The sequence below is a fragment of the Sminthopsis crassicaudata genome, chromosome 2 (genome assembly GCF_048593235.1).
Source record: "Sminthopsis crassicaudata isolate SCR6 chromosome 2, ASM4859323v1, whole genome shotgun sequence".
NCBI lineage: Eukaryota > Metazoa > Chordata > Mammalia > Dasyuromorphia > Dasyuridae > Sminthopsis > Sminthopsis crassicaudata.
In genome coordinates, this window is record NC_133618.1 from 215543904 (window position 1) to 215557610 (window position 13707).

Below are 13707 nucleotides of genomic sequence, written 5' to 3' on the forward strand. Positions count from 1 at the left end.
CTTAATGTTAGACATATTAAAGATGGTTATTCCTTTAAATACATAATATTCACTAAAAAGTCTGATTTATACATAAAGGTCAAAGAAATCTAATATGCACAAATTTAAAAACAATGATTACTATTAAAATACTCCAAAAATATTTACATTTAAGCTACTTCTCTTCTAACACTAATGGCTGTCAATACAAAGGACTTTATGGAAGATCTAAAATTAATTTAATTCTTCAATAAAAGCTTCATATCCTTAAAAGAGTTAATTCATTTTTCTCTAAGAAATAAGCCAGCTTAAAAATATTTTAAAATCTCTAGTCTCATATTTAACACCCTAGAAAATAAGTATAAATTACTTTGAGGACAATAACTTTGAAGATAACAAAATAAGCATAATTTACAACTTTATCATAACCAAAGCAAGGCCTACAAAGCATTGTATAGATTCTTGATGGATAACTTATGGGAGGATATGAATAATGAGGCATTAAGAAACTGCAAACTGTACTGGAGGAGGAAATTCTTACATTAATAAGATAATCACATTGAAATCAATAAAATACTTACTTTAGCAACTGCACACCTAACAGCCATAGATCTGTCACTTAGCAGAGATCTTGCATTCTTATAAATATCACGATGACAAGAAGCTGCTGCACCACCCAGTCCATTTAGGACTTTTTGTAAACTCATTAAGATTTCACTTCGGCCTTGAGACTGTGTACGTGTATTAAAAAAAAATTCCATCAACAAATTTTTAGATGAAGCAAGGATACTACACCAAACCATTACTACTATCTCTAAGAATATTTCTAGATTAGTGTTTCCCAAACAATACGGTCATATAATCCTTCTGAGTATGATTTCTATTGATAGCCACTACAAATTCCAGTCCAACATTATGAAGATCCAGAATATCTCCAAAATAGAGGGATATAGAACAAAGAAATTCTGGTGCAAAATAGAGGGAAAGTGAGCCTATTTCAAATATTATTTTTAGCTGAGACTTTTTTTTTTTTAGGCTGGGGTTAAGTGACTTGCCCAGGGTCACACAGCTAGGAAGTGTTAAGTGTCAGAGACCAGATTTGAACTCGGGTCCTCCTGAATTCAGGGCTGGTGCTCTATCCACTGCACCACCTAGCTGCCCCTTGTTTCAAATATTATTAACAAATATTGCAGATATATATTTTTTGCTATATAACTTTATGTTTATTATTTTAGATGGAAAAAAAGTACTAGTAGCAACATTTTTTTCAGAATTGCTATTTTCATAAGACAGATCTGAGTTTAAAAAGCAGAGTTCTAGAATGGAAGCAAAGGTTATTCTGAAAATAAGTCTTTGAAAGTTGACAATAAAAACTTAGCATTAAAAAAATAAAATTTTAGCTGGAAAATAGGATAAAATTAAGCTAAACAAATGACTCAATTTTCTATTTAACCTACACATTAATGTTCAGGCTCATCTTACAATTAAATTCACTGTGACCTTATTCAGGGAGCAAGGTATTTAGAATATACTGATTGACTAATTCATCATTAATTAGTTATTGATTAATTCAAAGGTACAAGTTGTTTAAGTACGTGTTTTATATTTCCAAGGGAAAGACATCCCACTTTTACAACATGAATGAGAAATACTTAAGATTAATGAAGAACACCTAAAGGGGACAACAAAGCTCACAAGACATCTTCTATAGTTTGCTACAAAAAGGTTTGCTCTTAATGTAGATTATTGGTAGGCCTCATGGTTGATTACAAAAGGCAATTGAGAAAGTTGTAAGAAAGATACATTGTTTCACAAAATTAATGGAATATGTTGCTTCTTCACATGGAATAGGGGTCTTTCTCCTATTCACAATAAATTTTAAGCAGTGAAGTACACTTAGGAAATTTTCTTTTGCCCTGAAAGTTGATTATAAATTGCCCCTTACTAAACAGCTAAATTTTCTAGTTATAAAGATATAAGGCAAATGGATATCTATTTAAGTCAAATGAATTCTTCTCACAAACAAAAAACATAAACATATATATGGAACTTGTTCTGTAACTTACCTCTGCGTTTTTCAGAGACTTCAAAAGATTGTTAACTGTTTCTGGAAATGCACTTCCTAACATTCTCCCCATTTTTTCATAAAATGCCCCAACACATGCTACTGCAGCCCTATAAGAAGTGATATTCAACCTTTAAAACCATTTCAAATGCCTAAGTTAACAGGACAGCTTCAAAAGTTTTATTAAATGAAATTCTCATTTTAAAAATTAATTCGGATTGTCTAGACTCATTTTTAATACCCATTTTCATTAATATAGCATTTATCATTACTAAAATTCAACTTTTCAAAAATGTTTGATTTAGCAAGTAATGACAACTGTATTACATCTCTAGTCAATAAATTTCAAACAGCAAATATTAAGGGTCTACTACATACGTACTTTGTATGTGCTTACAATGGAATTGAGGCACAGATCAAATGATTCATACTTTCATAATGCTATAATAGGGCATTTTAAAAAAACACAGAAGATAATTTTGATCATGATATGTTAAAAATAAATGAGAAATATCCTGACTGCCATGCAAAGTCTCAGGAAGAAGGCACTAGCAGGTAAAAATAATCCTATTGCTATACCCAGAAAGCTTAAATGCATTAACAGTTGTTAAAGACTTCCTACCATGAGATATGGAGGCAGTTTAGATAAAATGTCAAATGAGTAAGTAAGATCTTCCTGGAGTGAGTACTCAAGTTGTACCTGAATTTATATTGTTTCATTAAAATTAACTTTTTTCCCAAAAAGTCTCCTAATTTTCAATGAAAGACATAAAACATAATGAATGCATCTCTGAAAACTTTAAAATTTACATAGGAAAGAAATTGAAGAACTTAACAACTCAGAAGATATTATTTCTTTTATCATAAATAGTCCTAACTTCAGAAGAGGTCACAAACCAAAAAACATTTGGCTATTTTATATAGATGATATTTAAGAGCAGAATTTGTATTGCTGGACTATGCACTGACTCCAAAATATTTAAGATAAATTCCTAGCAAGATAGAAAACATTATGTGTCAAAGTCAGGGAAGACTTTAATTGATCACAGATTCATTCTATATAGAATATTTGTACTCTGTAGTACAAAATTGGCATTGATGTAAGCTACAAAGGCCTTCTTTCAAGTGTCCCTTCATCTACAAATAATATAATTTCACTGAAACACATATTTAATAAATTCTGCTTTTCTTTGCTAATAATTTCATATCTCAGAAATAGTAAGCAATGATGGGAATTCTAGATGCAATCTTGATCAATCAAGAATTACTGGCTGACAAAATGGAAGTTAACAGGAAGCTTGTAATCACATAATCACAATGTTAGTGCTAAAATTAACTATAGAGATTATTTAGTCCAACCTTCTAATTTTACAAATGCCCCAAACTAGGCTTTAAGATGCTAAGTGAATTGTCTAGAACAATTAATAAATAGTAAACTCAAGATCTAAACCCAGATCTTTTGAGAGTCCAACATTCTTCTCCTACTTACCACTCATTTTTAAGTGATCTACAAGGCAATGGAAAGATGCAATGTCTGTATAAATATTATAGATTATATTATTTTACCGATAGCAATTTAAGTACAAGAAATGGTATAAAAGACACTACAAAGGATATATATGATGGGAAGAGTCAAACTAATATTTTAGTAAGAAAAACAACATGTCAGCTGCATCCACAACAAGAAACCATTTCTGCCTTTTGTGTAAGGGAAGAGGATACTTTTTATCTGTTGATGCTGGTCAGAAAATCAGGAAAGCTGAAGGCTAAAATTCAATTAAATAAACATTCAATGCAATCTGTTATTATACTAGAACTGATATAAAATTATGTGTAAATGTGCAAAACAAATTGTTGTATGATGAGTAAGAAGTATGTTCATCCAATCCAAACACTCTGTAGAGCAATTTGGAACTATGCCTAAGGGGCTATCAAACCTGTGCATACAATTTGATCCAGTAGTGTCTCTACAGTTTCTGTATCCCAAAGAAATCATGAAAAAGGGATAAGGACCCACATGTGTAAAAATGTTTGTAGTAATACTTTTTGTAGTGGCAAGGAGCTAGAAACTGAGTGGATGCCCATTAGTTGAAGAATGTCTGAATAAGTTACAGTATATAAATATAATAGGATATTATTGTTCCATAAGAATCAATCAGCGGGCTGATTTCAGAAAGGCCCGGGGAGATTTAAATGAACTGATTACTAAATAAAGTGAGGAGAACCAAGAGAACATTGTGCAAAGCAACAACAAGATTATGTGATGATCAACTGTGATGGACTTGGCTCTTTTCAACAATGAGATGAAGAAAGTCATCTGTATCCAGAAAGAGGACTATGGGGACTGAATATGGATCATAACATAGTATTTTTACCTTTTTCTCTTATTGTTTGCTTGCTTTTTTTTTTCCTTTCTCTTTTTTTCTTTTTTGATCTGATTTTTCTTGTGCGAGATAAATGTGGAAATATGTTTAGAAGAACTGTACATGTTTAACCTATATTGAATTACTTGCTCTCTAGGAGGAGGGGGATAAGAAGGAGGGAGAAAAATCTGGAACACAAGGTTTTGCAAAGATGAATGTTGAAAACTAGCTTTGCACATATTTTGAAAATAAAAAGCTATTGATGATAGGATGGTATATTTAGAGAGCCCCAGAGATTCTACTAAAAAGCTATTAGAAATAATTCACACCTTTAGCAAAGTTGCAGGATACAAAATAAACCCACATAAGTCATCAGCATTCTTATATATCACCAACAAAATCCAACAGAGTTACAAAGAGAAATTCCATTTAAAGTAACTACTGATAGCATAAAATATTTAGGAATCTATCTGCCAAGGGAAAATCAGAGACTGTATTAGCAAAACTACAGAACACTTTCCACACAAATTAAATCTGATATAACCAATTAGAAAAATATTAAATGCTCTTGGATAGGGAGAGCAAATATAATAAAAGTGATAATTCTACATAAACTAATCAATTTATTTAGTGCTATACCAATCAGACTCCCAAAAAACTATTTTAATGACCTAGAAAAAATAACAACAAATTTCATAAGGAAAAACAAAAGATCAAGAATTTCAAGGGAACTAATGAAAAAATGAAGGTGGCCTAGCTGTACCAGATCTAAAATTATATTATAAAGCAGCAGTTACCAAAACCATTTGGTATTGGCTAAGAAATAGACTAGTAGATCAGTGGAATAGGTTAGGTTCAAAGGACAAAACAGTCAATAACTTTAATAATCTAGTGTTTGACAAACCTAAAGACCCCAGCTTTTGGAATAAGAACTCAATGTTTGACAAAAATTGCTGGGAAAATTGGTAATTATTATGGCAGAAACTAGGCATTGATCCACATTTAACACTATACACCAAGAAAAGGTCAAAATGGGTTCATGATCTCAGCATAAAGAATGAGATTATGAATAAATTAGAGGAACATAGGATAGTTTACCTCTCAGACCTGTGGAAGAGGAAGGAATTTATGAACAAAGAAGAACTAGAAATCATTATTGATCACAAAATAGAAAATTTTGATTATATCAAATTGAAAAGTTTTTGTACAAACAAAACTAATGCAGATAAAATTAAAAGGGAAGCAATAAACTGGGAAAACATTTTTACACTCAAAGGTTCTGATAAAAGCCTCATTTCCAAAATATAGAGAGAATTGACTCTAACTTATAAGAAATCAAGCTATTCTCCAATTGATAAATGGTCAAAGGATATGAATAGACAATTCTCAGATGAAGAAATTGAAACTATTTCTAGACATATGAAAAGATGTTCCAAATCACTACTGATCAGAGAAATGCAAATTAAGACAACTCTGAGATACCACCACACACCTGTCAGATTGGCTAAGATGACAGGAACAAATAATGATGAATGTTGGAGGGGATGTGGGAAAACTGGGACACTGATACATTGTTGGTGGAGTTATGAATAGATCCAGCCATTCTGGAGAGCAATTTGGAACTATCCTCAAAAAATTATCCAACTGTGCATACCCTTTGACCCAGCAGTGTTACTACTGGGCTTATATCCCAAAGAGATCTTAAAGAAGGGAAAGGGACCTGTATGTGCAAGAATGTTTGTGGCAGCTCTCTTTGTAGTGGCCAGAAACTGGAAACTAAGTGGATGCCCATCAATTGGAGAATGGCTGAATAAATTGTGGTATATGAATAATATGGAATATTATTGTTCTGTAAGAAATGATCAACAGGATGATTTCAGAAAGGCCTGGAGAGACTTACATGAACTGATGCTGAATGAAATGAGCAGGACCAGGAGATCAATTCTGATGAATGTAGCCATCTTCAACAATGAGATTAACCAAATCAGTTCCAATAGAGCAGTAATGAACTGAACCAGTTATGCCCAGCAAAAGAACTCTCTGGGAGATAACTATGAACCACTACATAGAATTCCCAATACCCCTATTTTTGTCTGCCTGCATTTTTCATTTCCTTCACAGGCTAATGGTACACTATTTCAAAATCTGATTCTTTTTATACAGCAAAACAACTATTTGAACATGTATACATTTATTGTATTTAATTTATACTTAAAAAATGTAACATATATTGGTCAACCTGCCATCTGAGGTACTGGGGGTGAGAGGAAGGAGGGAACAAAAGGCATATATCTTGTAAATAAAAAGCTATAATAAAAAAAGAAAAGAAAAGAAAAAGCTATTATCAAAAAAAAAAAAAAAAAGGGGGGGGGAATGTTCATTAATAATAAGGAGGAAAACTGAAGAAAGGAAAAGCCAATAAGCTAAACAACAATAAATCTTTTTAATCTGAAAAAGACAAGACAAAGTAAAGAGATCACAGATGTCCCAAATATGTAAAAAGTAAGAAAATATGGCAAATTACAACCTTGGCTAATGAATTACATAAAGTACTATAAGGAATCATTAAGAAATCACAGAGAATAAGAGAAGTATCTTTAGACTTTGAATGAGGCAATGTCTAATAGTCCCCCCAAAAAAGAGGCAAAAATAGATTTCCCAAGTTAGAGAATTATAAACCATGTCAAATTTCAGAAAAATTCTAGATGGTATTTCTAGTCAGATGATATATAATCAATTTGAAAAGCATAACATAGAATCACTAAGAAAAAAAAAAAAAGCAATACTAGTGCCACACTAGTTTCATTTAGGAATGAGAGTGGGATAAGGGGTTACTAGTAAAATAGAAAGAGCATGATGATGACATAGTCTATCTTAATTTCTTCAAAGGATTGATGAATTTTGATGTCCTTGTACATATGAAGGAAGAAAAGCAGGTACAAAGATACTAAAAAATATATGTGCAAATAGTTGAAAATAATACCCAAATATTAATAATTGAGTGACATCAATCAGGAAAGATTTCTTAGACATAATGCCAAAAGTTGCCCTCCTTGTTTCTGTCAAATACTCAATTTTATCTAAGATTTACATATATATAGAAGGCAAGTTTTACCAAACACACTGCTAATACAAAGATGAAAGGAACAGCTAAATGATTAATAAGTTGCATGGCAGAATCATGATTCAAAATTATCTCAATCTCAATTATTTCACCAGTAAGATGAAATTTAGTAATAATGAATGTAAAGTCCTATATTTAGATGAAAAAGAATCACTAAATCAAAATGTAACTTGACAACAGTTCATATGAAAAACTATTTTGAGGCCTATATGTATAAAAATTGGGGAATGACTATATATACTACAATATATTAATGTAATGACAAGTACAAATGTTATAAACATGAAAAGGTTTTTGTGAAATGATGCACTGTGAAGAAAAAACATACACATTGACAACTACATGTAATACAACAGAAAAAGTTTAAATATAACTAGAAATTAAATAGAAAAGGACACAATTCAAATAACTTGTCATTATTAAAGTTCATATCTTATCTTAACAAAATACAAATAATGTAATTTTGTTTTTTTGGAATTCCATTTCTTTGCATTGATTGAAATTTTAATTTTGTAATGAAAATTTACTTTTAAATTATATTGACATAATTGTTAAATACTTGCTAAAGCAACTTATTTAGAACATATCTGCACACCATTTGGATCATGGGGAGAAAAAAATCACTTACTATATTGTGTACAAGTCAAACTATTTAGATATCCTTAATCCAGAATAAAATTGACACCATGAAATAAATTAAGTTATACTATGATAAACTAGAGAAAAATGACAATTTTGCCTAGGTCTATATCAAAATATTTTAGTACTTACAGTTTGGTTGGCAAATAGGCTGCAGTATCATCTTTGTTTTTGATAATATCATTACACTTGTCAAGAGTTTGAAAAACAGTGAAAGTATCTCCAATGCTATAAAGAGCTGCAAGATTTTTAGCTAATAATTTCCTTGTTGGGGGGCCAGGAGAACTACTTATTAATCCAGTGAGTTGTTCAACAAGCTTTTTCTGTTTTTCCTTCACATCAGTCTGTCATAAAAAAAAGCAAACAGCATTTTTAGTTGCATGTATAATGCTACTGTTTTTTCTTACCAACTAAAAAATTAGTATTAAAAATCAAATACTCATAGAAATATACTATATTATATAACACCATCAACAAAAGCTGTAAGCTTCAGAAAGAATACCAAGTAAATTGAATTCATTTCCCACCTTTCCTAAATTAAATCTTCCTTTGTTGATTGTGCAAATAGAAAAACCATACCTTGTTGGCAGCTACCAGGACTTTGTCAAGAAATCGCAACCACTCAAAGATAAAAACAGGCCTCTTTGCTTCAGTAATTTGGGCCAAAGCTTCTTCATTTAGCAATAAACTATGGGCCAACTCCATTATTGGTGAAATTCTTGAATCACGATGTGTGTGATTTACCTAACAGATTAAAAACCATGAAACATTGCTTTTTCAATATGCTTTTAATGAAAAACTAAACAGAGTTTAAGCATTTAAAAATAAGATGCCATTACCTTTCCCACTAGATAAGTGGTCAAAAAATAAAAACAAAGAATTCTTAAAAGAACTGCAAGCTTCTTCAAAAACCATATAAAAGAAAGTAACAAATCACAAATAAAGAAAAATCTAAATGAAACAACTCTGAATTTTCACCTCACCCCCAACAAATTAGAAAAAAATTTACAAAGAAGGAAATGGTCAATGTTGGAGGATTTGTGTTAAGACAGATACAATAATGCATTGGTGGAGCTGAAAACTGGCTCAATTATTCTGGGAACCAAGGAGGAATCATGTAAAGAAAGTAGTCAAAATATACATTCAATATGAAATCATATCCAAAAAAAGTGGTTAAAATATACAAACAATTAAAAATCATGCAAAGAAAGTCAATAAATAAAATGTGCATACTTTTTTTACATATTTTGCTGATGTGAATATAATCCAAAAATGTCAATGACAAAAATTATATATACCAAAATATTTATAGCATTATTTCTTGTAGTGATGAAGAACTAGAAACAAAATGGATGTCTTTCAAGTAAAGAATGGCTAAGCAAATTGTATACACAAATGCAATAGAATATTACTAAGAAATGATGAATATCATTAATACAGAGAAACATAGGAAGATTTTTATGAACTGATGATAAGTGAAATAAGCAAAACCAAGGAAACAGTATGCATAGCCATAACAACATAAATGGAAGACTAACAAAACAATCAACTGTATGCTACAAAATTAGAATGATGAGGCTTGACCCAAAGAAGAGCTATGAGAAAGCTCAATTCATTTCATTATAGACATAGGGGACTATGGCTGTGGAACAATGCATATAGTCAAATTTTTAAAATATCTTGGTTAGTTTTGAGGAACTGTTCTTTTATTCTCCCTTTTTTACTTTATTATATAGTATTCTCTGAGGAGATGGAAGCAGGGAAATGCTGAGAAATGTGATGTAAAAACAAATATATCAATAAACTTTTTTCTAAATAAAGCAAACCCTAAAATAGGAAAGGGACTTCAGGAAAAGATCTTTGATATACAAAATCATTTATATAACCTATCCAGACCCAGAACATAGTTTTAAAAGAAAATGATTTATATAAAAATTTAACAAATTCAACAATTTAACAAATATTATTTAACTATCCAAGTGTAAAGCACTGTGCTAGGAGTCTATATATCAAAAAGGAAAGACAACATAGTGCTTGGCTTCAAGAGATGCAATATATAAAATGATAAGTATGACACAAGATAGAATGACATGCAGAGTAAGAAACCCAGACAAAGAAAAAATTGTCTAAGAATATTTGAAGAGGGAGAAAATACTTTCAGCTGATAAGAACAGAAAAGACTTCACAGAAAACAGTGATACCTGAGCCATCAGTCAAAACTTTAAGGACTCTGAGGTAAAAATGAAGAGGGAATTTATTTGACATACAAGGGAATACTTATATGAATATGTGGAAGCAGATGTCATGTTGAATGGTTCATAAAATAATATAGCCAGAACATGGAGTACATGAAGGAAATTAATATGAAAACAAGTTGAAAAGGTAGGTTTGAGCCAGATTCTGTAAAGAGAGACAGGTGAAGTAGGTTGGATTATATATTTTAGAAGTAAAAAAAAAAAAAAAAAGCCACTAGAGGCTTTTGAGGAGGTTATGAGACAATGGTATGATCAAAGACATGCGGAATAATTTCTGAATGAAGGGTCTAAATTTCATCATATATCCTTGATTTACTAATCTTCTTAAAACCCTGGAGAGGCAAACAAAAAAGCACAAGAATTTAATTTTATGGTATGCCCAAAGACAACAAGAAATATCATTTCATGGAACATTTATTTAATCATTACCTATTAAAATAAGAGCTCATGAAAAATATATGCAAAAATACCACCATGAAAATGACTATGGCTTATGTGCTAACATCTATTGCACAGGAATGAATAAAGAAATCCTACATATAGCTAAATTAGATCAACATATACTTTGATATTGAGTTATTTCAAGACAAAGGTAGGCACAGGGGAAGGTACCACTACAGTTTTGCATTGCCAGTGAAGGCAACATCTCAAGACTAGCAATGTGCAGCCAATTCGGATTCTAGAGCAGAGATGGAGACAAGAATCACAATGAACCACAATGGTCTACGTGCCAAGACTATGAGCTATTATAAATCCCATTGGAATGAGAATCAGGAGGGAGATTGATTTCTTTCACTTTTCTTGTTTATAATCCATGATCTTAAAATACACTTTTCCTTATTTCGTTCCATGGAGTTTATGTCATTAGGGAATAGCATCACCTATCTGAAAATCTGGGAGGTCAAAGCAGGAGGAGTTTCAAGAGATGGTTGGAGGAAAAGGGTAACATATGTATAGGATTTATGTGCTCACAGTATGCTAAGGCTTTGAATCTATACATGTTAGGGAGTCAGAGAAAGATAGAGGAGAGCTCAAAAGAATAAGTTAATTTATATGGTCTTATATAAACCATAGTTCATGTATTCTACATTCTAATCAAACTATTCTAATTTCAGTTCCAATTACAATCCATCTATTTCCCATTAACATGCCTTTGTTCAAGCTGTCCCCTATGTCTGGAATGAATTCCCTCATTAACTTAACCTCTTAGCTTCCTATAAAGTTGAGTTTCAGTGCCATCTCCTACATGAAGCCTTTCTTGATTCCCTCCTCCAATTAGTACCTCCTTCAAATTACTTTGTATTTCCTTTATATAAACATTCCATCATACTAGCCCCATTTGTCTTATATTCCCAGTACTTGGCACATAGAAGGTTCTTAATAAATGTTTGTGAATTGACTGTTTGACAGTGAATAATCTGTTAAAAAGTATGGTTGAAGAGTAAGGAACTTGAGAGACCAAAGACTTATTGACTCTCTAGCAGTTTCATGCCTGTACATCATGAATACATTCTATTTAAGACTGAGAAGGCCTGGACATGGAGAGCACTGAATAACATCACAAAAATGAATTAATTATATTTTAACACACAGGCAATGACTCCTTACTGATATGGGAGTCATTCCTCAATCAGCTGTCTGTGTACCATCAGACCACCAACTTGTTAGAGCAAAGAAAGCTGGAAGAATAAACATGAGAAAAAGATATGGCATAAATTAAAACAACTCCAATTGATTTATTTAAAACAATGTACTGATGCCAAAGGTCTAAAATAAACTACAAGGCATATAGGGAAGTACGTAGAAAGCATAACATACTTATTAACTTTTAACATCAGCTTATCTGCAAGACTATGACACAAGTTTGTCTTGGTTAAAATGATCCCTGGAAAGGTTCATTTCTAGAATGCCTAGTAATAATTTTAAAATGTCTTGACTAGAGACGTAATACTACATGCTTATTATTATTTCAAAATAATACTGAGTTGGCCCAAATCTGTGAAGTCAGCATATTTACCAAAAGAATACTATTAAAAGGAAAGAAACATCCTAGAAACTCCAATATTTAAAAAGTGTCAAATATTGGGTAAAAAGCTAAGAGTAACAAAGCTTTTTATATCTTATTTACTATTGTTTCAATATAATCTTCACTTTCTAAAATCCAGGAAAGTCTTCCATAAAGTAACATTATCATTCTTGTGCAACAATTTCTACTTGCACATAGTGTCTAAAAAGAATAACATTCTATATCAAATGTACAGGATTCTACAACAACCAATAGCAATGATACATTTGCATCACATGTTCCACACTTAATCTGTACCACCTCTTTTGGTGGTGGATAGAATAGCAAATAGAGCGCGGAACCAGAGGTTCAAGTTCAGCCTCAGAAACTTAGTAACCATGATTTTGGTTAAACTGCTTAAACCTCTCAACATCAGCTTCCTAATTTGTAAAATGAGTAAAATAATAGCATCTACCTCACTCAATTAATCTGAGGATGAAGCAACATATATAAAGTGAATTCAGGAGGACCCGAGTTCAAATCTGGTCTCAGACACTTAACACTTCCTAGCTGGGCAAGTCACTTTAACCCAGCCTCAGGGAAAAAAAAAAAGATATATAAAGTGCTTTGCAAACTTAAAATTGTTATATAAATTTTAGCTATAATTTATGCAGGTAGAACAGGTATCATATCCACTTTAAAAAATGACAAGGTGTCCATAAATGACGTAGTAGTCTGAGTGAAGAGCCAAGAGCAATGTGGATTTGAATTACAATTCAGCACAAAAGCTCTAGCAAGCCATTTAAAGATCTTTGGTTTCCTCAACAATAAAAAGGGAATAATATAACCTACCTCACCAGGTGGTGGAGAGCATCAGTCGGTCAAAAAGCATTTATTAAGAGACAGCTAAGAACTAGGCACTGAACTAGCTTTTGGGGAGACGGGAACCTTTAAAGAATCCCTAAAAAAAAAAAAAAGAAAAGAGCTTAAATTTAGATGAGGAGAAGGGGTCAGAGAGATGATATAAGTAGATCAAAAGACAATCAAACCGTCAACGGTTATTAATTAATTAGCCAGATCTTCCTTCTCCCTGATTCTAGACTATTGTTCCAAGCAGTCCCGGATTACCCTCCTCAGCCTAGTGAAGTTCTGTACCTGGGACCAGGCAGACGGCAAACTCCTCCCTCCCCTACTTCCGCAGATGCAATAGTAGGCTGTGGGCACGAGAACCTAGTCCACGGGAAGAGACCCCGCCGATCTCCAGTCCGGGACTCGGG

The 13707-nt window shown here is 32.0% G+C and overlaps 1 protein-coding gene across 2 annotated transcripts in view; it reads right to left on the reverse strand.

The window, feature by feature from the left end:
- HEATR5B (HEAT repeat containing 5B) overlaps positions 1 to 13707 on the reverse strand; it is a 127860-nt gene that overhangs the window by 113725 nt on the left and 428 nt on the right. The window contains exons 1-6 of one of the 2 annotated variants that reach the window (XM_074288185.1): positions 13283 to 13392; positions 12034 to 12104; positions 8750 to 8914; positions 8303 to 8514; positions 2046 to 2154; positions 561 to 710 (exon numbers count right to left, since the gene is read on the reverse strand). In XM_074288185.1, the coding sequence (XP_074144286.1) occupies positions 561 to 710; positions 2046 to 2154; positions 8303 to 8514; positions 8750 to 8914; positions 12034 to 12048 (651 nt within the window). In that variant the 5' untranslated portion in view covers positions 12049 to 12104; positions 13283 to 13392. Of the gene's footprint in view, positions 1 to 560; positions 711 to 2045; positions 2155 to 8302; positions 8515 to 8749; positions 8915 to 12033; positions 12105 to 13282; positions 13393 to 13707 lie in introns of those variants that run through there. The other variant, XM_074288186.1, reaches the window with a different exon arrangement.